The sequence below is a fragment of the Arachis hypogaea genome, chromosome 4 (assembly GCF_003086295.3).
Source record: "Arachis hypogaea cultivar Tifrunner chromosome 4, arahy.Tifrunner.gnm2.J5K5, whole genome shotgun sequence".
Lineage (NCBI taxonomy): Eukaryota > Viridiplantae > Streptophyta > Magnoliopsida > Fabales > Fabaceae > Arachis > Arachis hypogaea.
In genome coordinates, this window is record NC_092039.1 from 97,646,847 (window position 1) to 97,660,350 (window position 13,504).

General features: G+C 33.1%; 1 protein-coding gene across 1 annotated transcript; it reads right to left on the reverse strand.

The window, feature by feature from the left end:
- Window positions 1-3,664: 3,664 nt before the first annotated feature.
- Window positions 3,665-7,509, reverse strand: LOC112797014 (probable pyridoxal 5'-phosphate synthase subunit PDX2). Its single transcript, XM_025839742.3, has 7 exons — window positions 7,250-7,509; window positions 6,907-7,034; window positions 6,190-6,277; window positions 5,773-5,846; window positions 5,035-5,226; window positions 4,470-4,564; window positions 3,665-4,025 (listed from the first exon to the last, which is right to left on the reverse strand). The coding sequence occupies exons 1-7, from the start codon at window positions 7,302-7,304 to the stop codon at window positions 3,905-3,907; spliced, it is 753 nt and encodes a 250-aa protein (XP_025695527.1). The 5' UTR covers window positions 7,305-7,509; the 3' UTR covers window positions 3,665-3,904.
- Between the last annotated feature and the right edge of the window lie 5,995 nt (window positions 7,510-13,504).

The window sequence follows — 13,504 nt, forward strand, 5'->3', positions numbered from 1 at the left end:
GTACCATTGGCTTAATTGTATGTAGCGAGTTCACCACGAACTTAAGAATAAATTTACCATCTTGTCTCCCTAGTTGTTTAATGAAGTGCTTGGATTTAAGAAAAGGTCCGAGTCAAATTGGATTATGGTGTTTTGTGTTAAGTTTTGATTTAAAAGGAGAATGATTTTCTTCCCTTCACTAAATTTTCTAAAATGCAAACTCATCAATACATCCTTAGAATCAGTTTTTCTTTCTCTTTTTGACCAAAATTCTTAGAAAAACATGGATTTTGTGGTTATTGATCTTAACTGGGATCTTGGATTCTATTTACTAAAATGATCATTTTGTGCTGATAGAATTATATCTTGTATTGCTCATTATTATTATTGGAGCACATAAGCTATCAGCAAAACCTAATGTTACGTGATACCCGCAAAGGACGAAACTTTGTTCTCGTTTGAATTTGTCATGAAAAAGGAGACGAGCGAGAAAAATAAGACTTCCTTGTCCGAACGTTTAAGTTAATATTTTATGTTACAAGTCAATCTTAAATGCTTTACCAGCAAGTGGCTGATGTTTTTAAAAGCTAGTTGTATTTAAGTAAAATTAAAATAAATCACTGAATAAACTCCCCAAATGCATCACCAATGATTTTGATATCAGATAAGTTAATCTTTTGAGTTTGTACATTTTATTTTTGGTTAGTTGCGAGGTCATTAAAGGCTGAAACTGTTGAGATAAGCCAGTCCCTCGATTCAAGCCTAACGAGAAGTATTCATGTCGATTATTAAGGTTGTATTTTCATTTTCTGTTTTTATTTTCAGTATTTTGTATTTTTTAGATTTTATGAAAGAAAAAGTGAAAACAGGAAATAAAAACAGAAATTTTTTTTATTATTTTCACTATTTTTATTTTTTTTCACAAAATTAAGAAAACAAAAACCACTAAAAATAAAAACGCAAACCAAACGCACCCTAAATATGTAGATATGTTAAGTGTCTATTATGTGCCATTTTGGATTGTTCTCTTGCATTTTCGAACAAAGAAAAAAATCCTTTTATTTTCATTAGGAATCACTTTGTTTGTCCGTTGTTTCAACCTTGAACAAATGTTTGCGAATCCTTTAGTTTCAAAATGTTCTAAAACATTCCGGAAAGTTCCAGGAGACTTTTGAAGGTTTTAGAAAATTTTAGAAGGTAATAGAATATTCTAAAAGAACGTGAGCATGTATATAAGAATATCAAGTAGTTTAGAAGACTCTAGACGAGTTTAGATAATATAATAAGTAAGATATTGTAACTAAGATTCTGGACATTCAATCTAAACCATTGATTAGATTTAATTTTAATCGTCCATTTAAAAGATGGATGACTACAAAAGGAGATAACGGTTAGAATTTGGGTGTGTTAACCATTTGTAAAAAAACACTTGTGTTAGTAAAGTGTTATTTTCAATAAAGCTTTCTTTATCTTGTGTTCTTAGCTTTTTTGGTTAAATATTGAGAATTAAGCTGACTTGGTCTTAATTTAAGAGGTTGAGTGAATCCAAGTGCCGACCTATTTGCATTGGAATGTGCCCAACATCATGACAATTTGATATAAGAGTAATATTTGAGAGGAAACACAAGTGATTTGTGGAAATGACTTTTGGTGTGACTATGGAGTATGCTAAGACCTAAAAGGAAAAAGATGTTATTCATTCTCAATGGAGAAGTAAGAATGTGCATTTACAATTGAACCAAGAGGTAAAGACTCTAACTTCTTAGAAGAGAGAGTTTTCTTATTAGAAAATGTTCTATCAAATATGAATGTCCGCTTCCAAAAGATAGAACATAATAAGAAAACCTTAGAGGCTCATGTAGTGGGAGAATTAGATACTTTCAAAGAAAGCATGTATCAAATAGAAGAGAAATTTGAGAATGTCTTGAACCTATTTGAGAAGACTCAAGTTTGGTTTGAAGAGGCAAAATCTCGACCGACAATTATAAGAGAAAATCAATCTTAAAAGTATCTAATTTTTCCAACACATGAGCCTCTAAGATCTTCTTATCATGTTCTATCTTTTAGAAGTGAACATCCCAATGGATAAAAACATTCTCCAACAAAAAAACTCTCTTTTTTGAGAAGTTAGTATTTACCTTTTTGTTCACTTGAAGAACGCACCTTCTTACTTTTTCATTGAAAAGAAATAATATCTCTTTCTCTTTGAGTTTTAACATGCTTCATGGTTACACTAGAAGCCATATTCACAAACCACTTGCTCCATCTCAAACTTTACTCTAATGCCAAATTGTCAAGGCCTTCGATACACTCCAACGCTACTATACGTATTTAAACTCACTCAACCTCTTGAGTTAAGACCAAGTCAGTCCAACCCATAATATTTAACAAGATAAGAATACAAGAGAACACGAGAAATAAAACTCTGGTAGAAATAACACTTCGTTACACAAGTGTTTATATAAATAGTTTACACAGTCTAAACCAAAACTCTCACTTTTATTTATAGTCATCCTCCTCCTAAATGGACGATTAGAATTAAATCTAATCAATGGTCTAGATCAAGTGTCTAAAACCTTCATTACAAATGTCTTACTTTTTATATTTATCTTAACTCTTTTAGATTCTTATAAATCACTCTGTGTTTTTATATATATTTACGTTTTTCTAAAATATTCTATGACCTTCTAGAATCTTCTAAGATCTTCTAGGATTTTTAGAAATATTCTAAAACCATGTAGAGTATTCTTAAATACTCTAGAATTTGTCTAATTTTTATACGAATACTGCTAAATGTAATATTATAAAATTTAAGACACATTTTTTTTATATCTTTGGGCCATTTTATAATATTTTCACTTGCAAGTTGTTTAACATTGTCTTAGGATGTGATTAAGGGCAACAATAGACATGTAGGGACGGGTTTTTACCATATCCGATTTTGCTTCACCCTACAAAAACTTGCATAGAACCTATCTTGTTCTTACCTGCAAGTGATAAAAATGAAACCCACCCTGTCTCTACATGTCTCTTATAATTATTAAAATCCAAAAAAATAAAATAAAATTTTAAAATTTATATAATCATCATCACATACATAACATAAATTAAAATAAAAACTAAAAAATTGATCCAATATTATTAATTATTTTACATACATTATATATTAAAATTATATATATACCAAAGTAAGACAGGATTGGGTATAAGATCCCGTCCGGCACCGAGACAAGTAATTACTTGCCCGAGTGGGTAGAGATAGGATAGGTACTCGCAAATTTGAATAGTGTTGTCATTTCTAAATGTGATCGCATATATGTAAATGAATGGTCAATACTCAATATGAAAAAAAATAAAAAATAAATAAATTAAAAAGTTAAAAAATTAACAATACATCCACCGATAAAAGAAAATAATAAAAGAAAAGTAAAGTGACAAATAATTCCCCTAAAAATTTACACTTCAGACATATTAATCCTTAAAAAAAAATACCAATAAAATTCTCCAGAATAACAAATGTGAACAAGTTGGTTCAAATTAAGACTTTCTATCCTAATCATAAAGACTAATTTAAAGATAGTGTGTCCACATTTGTTATCGTGAAAAACTTTATTAGTATTTTTTTTAAGGGACTAATCTATTCGAAGTGTAAGTTTATTTGTCACTTTATTAAAAAAAAAAAAACTTGGTAAAAAGAGAGTTTTCGTGAATCCTTTAGAGGTAAGAAAGAGACAAATAGGTCTAAAAACAAAAAGAAAAAAAAATGACTAAAGACTAATTATTTAGCTATTCACAGCCTAAAAAAATCATTAGACATCCCATGACTATAAAACTTATCCAACGTCATTTTCAAAGGAAATTGCACATCACTAAATAAACAAATATTCATCCATAGTTGCCATGATAAGCTTGATCATTGCCTGTTCTATTGGAAGATTGGAAGTTCATTCAGCTGCTTTTGGCTATAATTTATATTAACTTGGAGTTGGAGTTGGCTATTTGAAGTCTCTGCAATCTCATTTGCCATCTTTAAGAAATAACTATGCCTGCAAAGTTGGAAAATTAGAATGTCATACCTATAAAAGTTTGAAAATTAATGGCTCAAAAAGGAAGGCCTAATGATCCTGTAAGTCAATACAATGTAACTCATTTCATCCTTATAGTTTAAAACTTTTAATCAAATCCCTGTATTGCATAAAATTTTTTAATCAAGTCTTTGAAACTACCTAATATTTCAAAATGTTTTTAACTTTTGTATAATTCAATGTGTTCCTAGTTAACTTTGTAAGGTTGAACGTTACAGTTTATTCAATTTAACCGAAATTTTTGTAACAATATTGTTCTAGGGATTTTATTAATAAAAAATTTCAATATAGGGACTTGACTAAAAAAAATCCTATACTCTAGAGGCATGATTAAATATTTAAGCTAAACCATAAGGACCTACAGATTAATTTCTTTTTTTAAAAAAAGAACATATATGTATCTACCAGCGAGTATCTGCTGTCAATTCAGGATGGAAAGCAGTGGCTAGTATGTTCCCTTGTCTGACAGCAACTATAACTTTACTTTGTTCAACATTCTCCTGTCACAAGCACAAAGAAAATGGGAAACAATCTTAAAAGCAAGGCATTATTTTGCAAAATTGGTTGAATGCAATAGTAATAAGCAAGGAGTGTTGTTATCAAAATAGGTAGGCGAATTAGACTACGAATAAGAAGACGGAATATTTTTCTTAGGGTAAGAAGAAGAATCAATATTGTGAAGATGAATTTGGAACATCACTCTATCTTAAACAGTTCAGAATATCGACACCTGAAAGATTTTAATTCCGACGAAATAGGCCTAGAAAGAAAACAAAGGCATAATATACTTAAGAGACTAATGACATGAAGTTTAAGTCATAACATGGTTACTATCTAGAGATATAATTTAAAACTTCAATAGAACTAATTAGGAGGAGAATCAATAATACAAAAGATTTCATCCTTGGTTTTCACATTCCTAACACAGGAACTTGAAAGCTTTGCCTGGATGAATCTGTAACTGACGAACCTTTTGCTCTTCACCAGAGGAATAGGGACTTGTTGATATGTTAGAAGGGACAGGATAATCAGCCAGAACTTGAACTTCTGGCCCAGCTTCAAGGATTGCTGGAGCACGAATGAAAACTCCACGAAAAGTTTCAGGACCGCCTTCTTTTGATGCAACCTCTGGTGCTAAAACCTCGGCTTCAAAGCTTTGAATCTGAATCATTATGCCTTTTGGTTAAAAGTGACCAAGAAGATGAAGTGCAAAGTTTGTATATCCAGCTCAGTGCTCTAAATTTTTAGGAAAAATAATTCTGTATCACATAGTATTTGCCAATAGTAAATACTAACACAAAGATCCCATGAAAGCTACTTGTTATCAATTATAATTGAAAAGAAATGCACTCCAATTCTAGAACATGAGAGGTTTTCTTACATAAAGTCTACTCTGAATAGCTAAATTGAAAGTAAGAAACCTCAATCAATAATGGAGTACAGAGAATACCTGAACACAAGAGGGAGGGAGATAGTTTTGAAAGCCTCCAAAATATATAAGTTGATAAATATTGCTTATAGCCATTAATTTTACTTATAAGTTGCCATCACAGAAACTGAAAAGTTTGCCCATTAATATCAGGCCATTCAGCAGAAAAAAAAAAAAAAATTAAGAACAATTTTTCATGTCCAACGTTTCCAGATAAAGATGTAGTAAACATTGCCTTTCATTTAAGTCTATGTAGTTGCCAATGGCTTTATAAATTACCTGGCTGCCAAAGAAATTTCTATGGACAGTACAATCAAGTCCACCAACCAGTTGTTGTCCACCAGTCTTTTGTCCTGAAATAATGTTTACATTTAAGAGTTTTAGTACTCATTTTCAGATGGTTTAAGTTGAATGCAAACTACAACCAAAAAACAATACAACAACAACAACTAAGCATTGTCTCACTATGTGTGATTGGTTACATGAATAAAACAATGTCAAAATGTCTTGCCATAAATCATATATGTATTTAAACCAGTTATACTTAAATCTCTTTTCACAAAGTCCTCTAAAGTTTTCTTAAGTCCCCCTCTACCTCCAGCTACAGGACTACCCTCTATGTGGTTAAGACTAAAAAACAATAAACTATCCAAAATTTCTACAGCAGCGAAAAAGTAAAAGAGAGAAAGAACCAACCTGTAGCTTTATCAGCCAAGAATATGAGCCCTGCACAGGTTCCCCAAACAGGCCTTCCCATTTTCACAAACTCTCGAAGTGAAGGAAACTGACATAAAAACATTCCAAGTTCAACGTCAATTATCTAACATGGTTCTCACTCCTCTGTGCGGAAGCACAAATTAGTTACACGAATTCAAAATCAAGAAATACCCGAATATAGCAACACCATATGTCCTGTCATAATTCATATCTGTGCTTAGCCCATTTCTAGTTAAATCAATAATGTCTTCCAAGGTTCTCTTGTGTCGCTCTCTAATTCTAGCAACAAGACTATCCTTCATTTGATCCACTCCCCTAATTGGAGCCTCTACATAACATGCCCTTCTTAGATCATGTTTATATCACCTAAGCCAGAATTCTTTTACTTCTCAATAAAGTTCCCGATGCTGGACAAAGCCAACACCAAACATTACAAAAATCACTTTCCGTTGCATTCTTTTACTCTTGTTAATCAAATCAGAAACCATTTTCTCTCCCCAAGACACCTCAAACTAAAGTTAAATCATTTAATAGCAAGAATCCAATGAAACCAACAATCAATACAAGGCCAACAAGCACAAAGTTTATGTAAATTTATGTCAGTATGGCACAGAAAACACATAAATTCCAAATGGGGTAACAAGAAACCGTTGCAAAGCATTAAAAATACAAACACAAAACATGCAAGATACATACCAGGTTATGGTACTCAGCAAGCTTGGCCATGGTGGTGCTTTCTCCACCAGGTATGATGAGGGAAGTAACATTTTGAAGCTGCTCTGGCTTCCTAATCTCCACACCTTTCACCCCTAACCTCCTAAGAACTGCCACACACCAACAACAAGCACAATTAACAACGTCACAAAATTGCACATATTGCAAATGCTGTTTTTTTTTTGCTATTTTCATTCGGAATCACCCTTATATGAAATTATGTTAAGATTCTAACGAACTAGGAAGTATATATTTGGTTATTTTGAGTGAGGAGAGCGAGTGAACGTGAGGGAAAAATAAAAAGCGAGGGAAAATGAGAAGTTGCCTGCTATGTGTTCGTTGAAAGATCCCTGTAAAGCTAAGACCCCAACGAGCGTCATGTTGCTCGTGTAGTAGAGCGACAGAGCGAGAGAGAGAGAGAGAGAGAGAGAGAGTGAAGTTAAGTGAATGAATGAATCAATGAGACGTAGTGAATTTGGTTCTCTCCTTTTCTTTTCTTTTCTTTTTAAATGCTATAAGAATAATAAGATTGTGGCTGCTACCACCCTCCTTTGACTATATGTGATGAGGGTAAACGTTCAACTTGGTTTCTGATCAAAGTACCAGAAAATAAATTTAAGGGTAAAGCACTTAGTGCATTAAGGTTGGGTGTAATTATATTTTAGTTTTTAAGATTTAAAATATTTTATTTAAATTTAAAAAATTTTATTTAACTTTAATGTAGTCCTACGATAAGATCAAGTTAAATAATTAATGGAATCTCTTATATAACAACGGTATAACAACAAAATACAAACTCTAAAAGTACAAAATTAGCTGTGAATATATCAATATATTTATTTATTATTTTTTTACAATTTAAATAAAATATTTTTTTATAAAACTAAAGAGAATGATAAATAAATGTATTAATGCATTTACGGTTGATTTTTTGTATCTAGATCTTGTGCTTATTCACAAGATTATCGATCTTGTTCTTGTACTGCTTTTATGTATGACATTCCGTTAATTATTTAACTTTGACCTCACGGTGAGACTACATTGAAACTAAATAATTTTTTTTTGGATTCAAATATGACACTTTAAACCTTAAGGACTAAAACAGGATTACGGCTAAACATAGAGGACCAATTTAGTACTTTACCCTAAATTTAATTTACTTCTATTTGCATTTTAATCTTGGGATATTTTAGTTTTTTTTTTAGATTTTTGTAAAGAAAAAAATAGAACAATAAAAATACACAATAGAATTTTATTTTTTATTATTTTTTTATAAAATTTTAAAAATAAAAATACTAAAAAATAAAAACAACAAATTAAATGCAATCTTTAATTTAATTTATCCTAAAAAAAATTTACATAATGACGAAAAATTAACCGAAAAAAGCTAAATAGATTATTTTTGAAGGAGAAAATTGATTTATACAGGTGATGTTTCGATAAATTTTAATCCATATGCAGGAGCGTATTTAAAGGCGGTATGTAATGAGCTCGACTACCACAAAATTTTAAATCTATTATATTATAACTAAATTTAAACGAGTGTGTTGGGTGAGAATAAAATAGATATATATTTTATAAAATATATAAATTAATTTAAAATTTAATAATTATAAAAAATAAAAAAATAAAGTAAACACTAAATTGATTTTCGAAAGATTTTGACACTGATAAAATGGTACTCAATTTTTGTTATTAACAAAATAGTCCTTGAAAGAACTTAAAATTTGACAGACATATTCTTGAGTTGACCACTGTATTTTTTTGAACTGGCAGTCTTATTAATGTATATACCTAGTTGGATTAATTAAACAACACAATCCAACCTAAAAAATTAAAACACCAAAACTCTCCCTTTCTGGAATCCTAATCTCCCTCCCAACGCACTCTATGAGTTGTCTCAAACTTGAAAAAAAATCACCTGAACCCTAATCTAACGAAAGATCCCCAAACGCATATGAGTTGTCCCAAATTTGCAGATTGATTTACAATTTAAAAAGATTAATGACAATAAAGCTCACCTAAAAGGGAAAACAAACAGATTCATATTCAATAAATAAAGCTCAACACATAGACCACAGAAGCAAGAGGTAGAGTCAAACAAGGCTAGAAGAAGAGAATCAGAAACAAAGGAGGCATGGCACGTAGAAACAGAGGTGAAAGCAGAAAAGACGAGCCACGACGGAGCCAAGATGACAGCTTCAACACAAACAGAGGAGACGAGAAAGCAAGCAGTTGCAAGCAGCCACTGGCGGTGAGGAGACGAGGCACAACTACCGGCAAGAGGCATAGAGACGAGGCCGATGAGTGGGATGCCGCTGCTGTATGTGTCTATTCTTACGCTTAATCGTAGGGAGAGAAGCAAGCCACCGCAAAGCACAGACCAACGAGGTGATGCTGAGGAGAAAGTAGTAAAGGTATAGGAATGGCGGATAGTAGGTTTAAACGAGGGGACAACGGTAAAGGAGCAGACCGCGTTGAGCTCCATTTCAAAGTGAGAGAGTGTATTGAAAAAGGGGGAGATTAGGGTTCCAAAAAGAAGGGATTGGTGTTTTGATTTTCCAATATCGTCTTCTTCGGCTACTCCAATTCCGGTAGAGGCTTCTACAAGGTGTATTCTGGAGTGGGCGAAGGTGGATAAGGGCGAGGATGGGGTAAGATGATTTGTGGTTTGAGGAGGCAGAGGAAGGGGAAAGAAGGGTGGTGAAAAGGAGTTTTATTGTCTGGGAAGAAGTTCAAGAGTGAGAAGCAATGAAAAAACCATGAGTAGTTCAAAAAGCATAAAGAAAAGGTTGCTGAGTTTAGGGATTCGATTGAAGATGAGTTTTAGTCTATCAATGATTATTCTCAAAGAACATGTTGAGTGGAGTTTTGGGAAGGGGGAGATTAGGGTTCAAAAGGAGGGAGATTAGGAGTTTTAGTCTATTAATGAACAAGGCTGCCATCTCAGCAAAATATGGTAGCCAACTCAGCAGTATTCTCGTCAGAGATATGCTCTGACAAGTTTAAGAACACGTTTGTCAAATTTTAAGTTCATGCAAAGACTATTTTATTAATAACAAAAGTCAGGTACCATTTTGTCAGCGCTAAAATCTTTTGGATACGGATTTAATATTTACCACATAAAAATTTATATATAAATTGGACTTTAAGTAAAATTATGAAAATACTCAGTTCAAATTATTTATTTGATTTCATATTATTATCTTTATCTTTGTTCTTTTACATAGTCACTTTTGTTTATTCTTTTTAGATTATATTTAAATATTATAATACAAATATGAAACTATTAGATGAAATGCAATTTTGAATATAATATTTTAATAGTTGAAATTAATATTTAATTTTTTAATTTTATTTTTTATGATTCACAATAATATTATGTATTTTTAATAATATTACAACTAAATGATATTAAAAAATATAAATGGTTGAAAGGAAAACAGAAGTGATATATGGGTGATTGTTAGGATTAGTATTGGACCTATAGCTCACTTAGAGAATTATGTTATAAATAGGAATAAGATGTAATAGTGTAAATATGCATGATGTAATTGGAAACTCTAATTTTCCTATTGGTCTTAATTTTATGAGTTCTATTCTATTCTCTATGTTTTCTATCCAATTCTCTCTATCTCTTGATACAATATCGTACCAAATGGTACTTTCATTCAACACCATGCGGGCGGCGATCACTGCTTCCCATGGTGGTTTAGATTAAAGTCACCTTTCTTGGCATGATGCTCTTCCAAGTTTGATGGTGCAAACGGCTATTGGTGGATTCTTTGTGTTTGGAAGTTGTGGAATGCCAAAGGAACTTCAGAGGCTCAACGTTTTTAGGAGGTCGCCAAGGGACTGATCAGTTGCGATCTGACCTGGTTCCAGCTTTGGTAGTAGTGCAATCCAATGGCAGATTGGCTGACCTTCGAGCTAGTATTCTTGCATCGTTAATACCCAAATTTTCAACCAGTATTATCATATATTGCAGCAAACAACATTTCAGATCAAAAAATTGATTTAGAAGAAGCAAACGCTAAATTCAGATATCAATCACCCAACAATTTAGCAATAGCAGGACATAGATTTAAAGTTTCAATTCCAAATTTTCCAACCACCACAGATCCAACACTTCGAGAAACAAACGATTATAATACAATTCCAAAAAAATACGACCAAGAACAATGAGGAAGTTACAAATGGACCTGGTGGTAGCGATACTGTGTGGACTGAAGGAGATTAAAAGTTGGGTTCGAATCTGTGATGACGCGCAGAGGAGATTTGAGGATAGATCGCGATGTAGGAAGGGAGGACGAACGGCAATTTCTACCATGGGAGGTGCCGAACCCATGGACAATCATCACAGATGATGATGCAAGGCAACACCATAGAGTCGCAATCAGCACTAAGGACGATGCCACATGATAGGGAAGGATGAGAACTGTAAATTCCTAAAAATTAGTAAATACTTAACCAATAAATTAATTATTATTTAAAGAAATTAAAAGATTAAATTTTATAGTTTATAATGGAAAAATAATTAAAATATGAATTTTGACACTAATTTTAAAAGTTTTGGCCCAAAATTGGGCCAACGAGCCAAACCCGTCGAACCGAGCCAAATAGGCCCAAGCCCAACCATTAAAAACACACTCCACACTTAGTGAAGCCTTCGTAATCAGCAACATCAAGAAAGAGGAGGGAGACACGATGAGAGTGAAGAAGAACAAAACCCTTGGCTCCAAATTTTCATTTCATCATAACTTTCAATCCGAAACTCCAATTACCGCACCGTTTGCGGCCTCATGTCCACTGCGTCGAGCTCTACAAATCCCAGTCATCAATTTGGTAATGAAGTCACATTTTTAGTTTCTATTCTCTCTTTCCCAATTTTGAAAATCCAATGTGTTGGGTGTTGAGATTTTTAGTTATTTTGATCTTTTAGGGTCAAATCAGCTTGAAGAATTAGCAGAATTTTGTTCGATTAAGGCACGTATAAGGTAAAAATTCTCTAATCCTAGTGAATTCCTTGATTAATTGTGGTTGAGCATTAAGTTTGTGTATATGAATGTGGTAATATGTATCCAGTGTATACTGAATTTGGAACACATTTAAGGAGATTGGAAGCTTGATTGATCTTTGGGTGCTGAATATTTGGTGGTGGAGGCTTGTAATTTTGCCCATTTGAGGTGTCTTTGGCATAGGGAGTGATGAGCGGATAATTTATACGCTTTTTGGCATTATTTTTAGGTAGTTTTTAGTATGTTTTAGTTACTTTTTATTATATTTTTATTAGTTTTTATGCAAAAATCACATTTCTGGACTTTACTATGAGAGTATGTGTTTTTTCTATAATTTTAAGTATTTTCTGGCTAAAATTGAGGGACCTGAGCAAAAATTTGATTCAGAGGCTGAGAAAAGATTGTAGATGTTGTTGGATTCTGACCCTCCTGCACTCGAAGTAAATTTTATGGAGCTAGAGAAGCCCAATTAGTGCACACTCAATTGCATTAGAAATTAGACATCTTGAGCTTTTCAGAAATGTATAATAGTCCATACTTTGCTTGAGATATGATGGCCCAAACTAGCGTTAAACGCTAGCCAGATACCATTTTCTGGCGTAAAACGCTAGAACTGGCACCAAAACTGGAGTCAAAAGGCCAAACTGGCACCCAAGCTGGCATTTAACTCCAAGAATGGCCTATGCACATGAAAACTTCAAAGCTCAGCCCAAACACTCACCAAGTAGACCTCGGAAGTGGATTTCTGCACTATATGTACTTAGTTACTCATTTTTTGTAAACCTAGGTTACTAGTTTAGTATAAAAACTACTTTTAGAGATTCATTTTGGAACTTATGACATTTTACATCTCATATTGTACCTTCTACAGCATGAGTCTCTAAACCCTATAGGTGGGGGCGAGGAGCTCTGCTGTGTTTCAATGGATTAATGCAATTACTATTGTTTTCTATTCAATCACGCTTGCTTCTGTTCTAAGATACTCACTCGTACTTCAATATGAAGAATGTGATGATCTATGACACTCATCATTATTCTTAAATTTATGAATGCGTGCTTGACAACCACTTCCGTTCTATCTGAGCTCAACGTAGTCATTGGGCGACAGCTTGAGTGCGTTTCTCTTGGGTTTCTAATCCATGAGTTTGACTTGCATCTCCTGACAATAGAGCATTCAAACTCGTGAGATCAGAACCTTCGTGGTAGAGGCTAGAACCAATTGGTAGCATTCGTGAGATCCGAAAAGTCTAAACCTTGTCTGTGGTATTCCGAGTAGGATCTGGGACGGGATGACTATGACGAGCTTCAAACTCATGAATATTGGGCGCAGTGACAATGTGCAAAAGGATAGAGAGATCCTATTCTGACACAAGTGAGAACTGACAGATGATTAGCCGTACAGAAACTGTACTTGGACCATTTTTTGCTGAGAGGACGGATGATAGCCATCGACAACGGTGATCCACCAACATACAGCTTGCCATGGAAGGGAACATGCGTGTTTGGAAGAAGAAGACAGTAGAAAAGCAGAGATTCAGAAGACAGAGCATCTCTGAAACCTC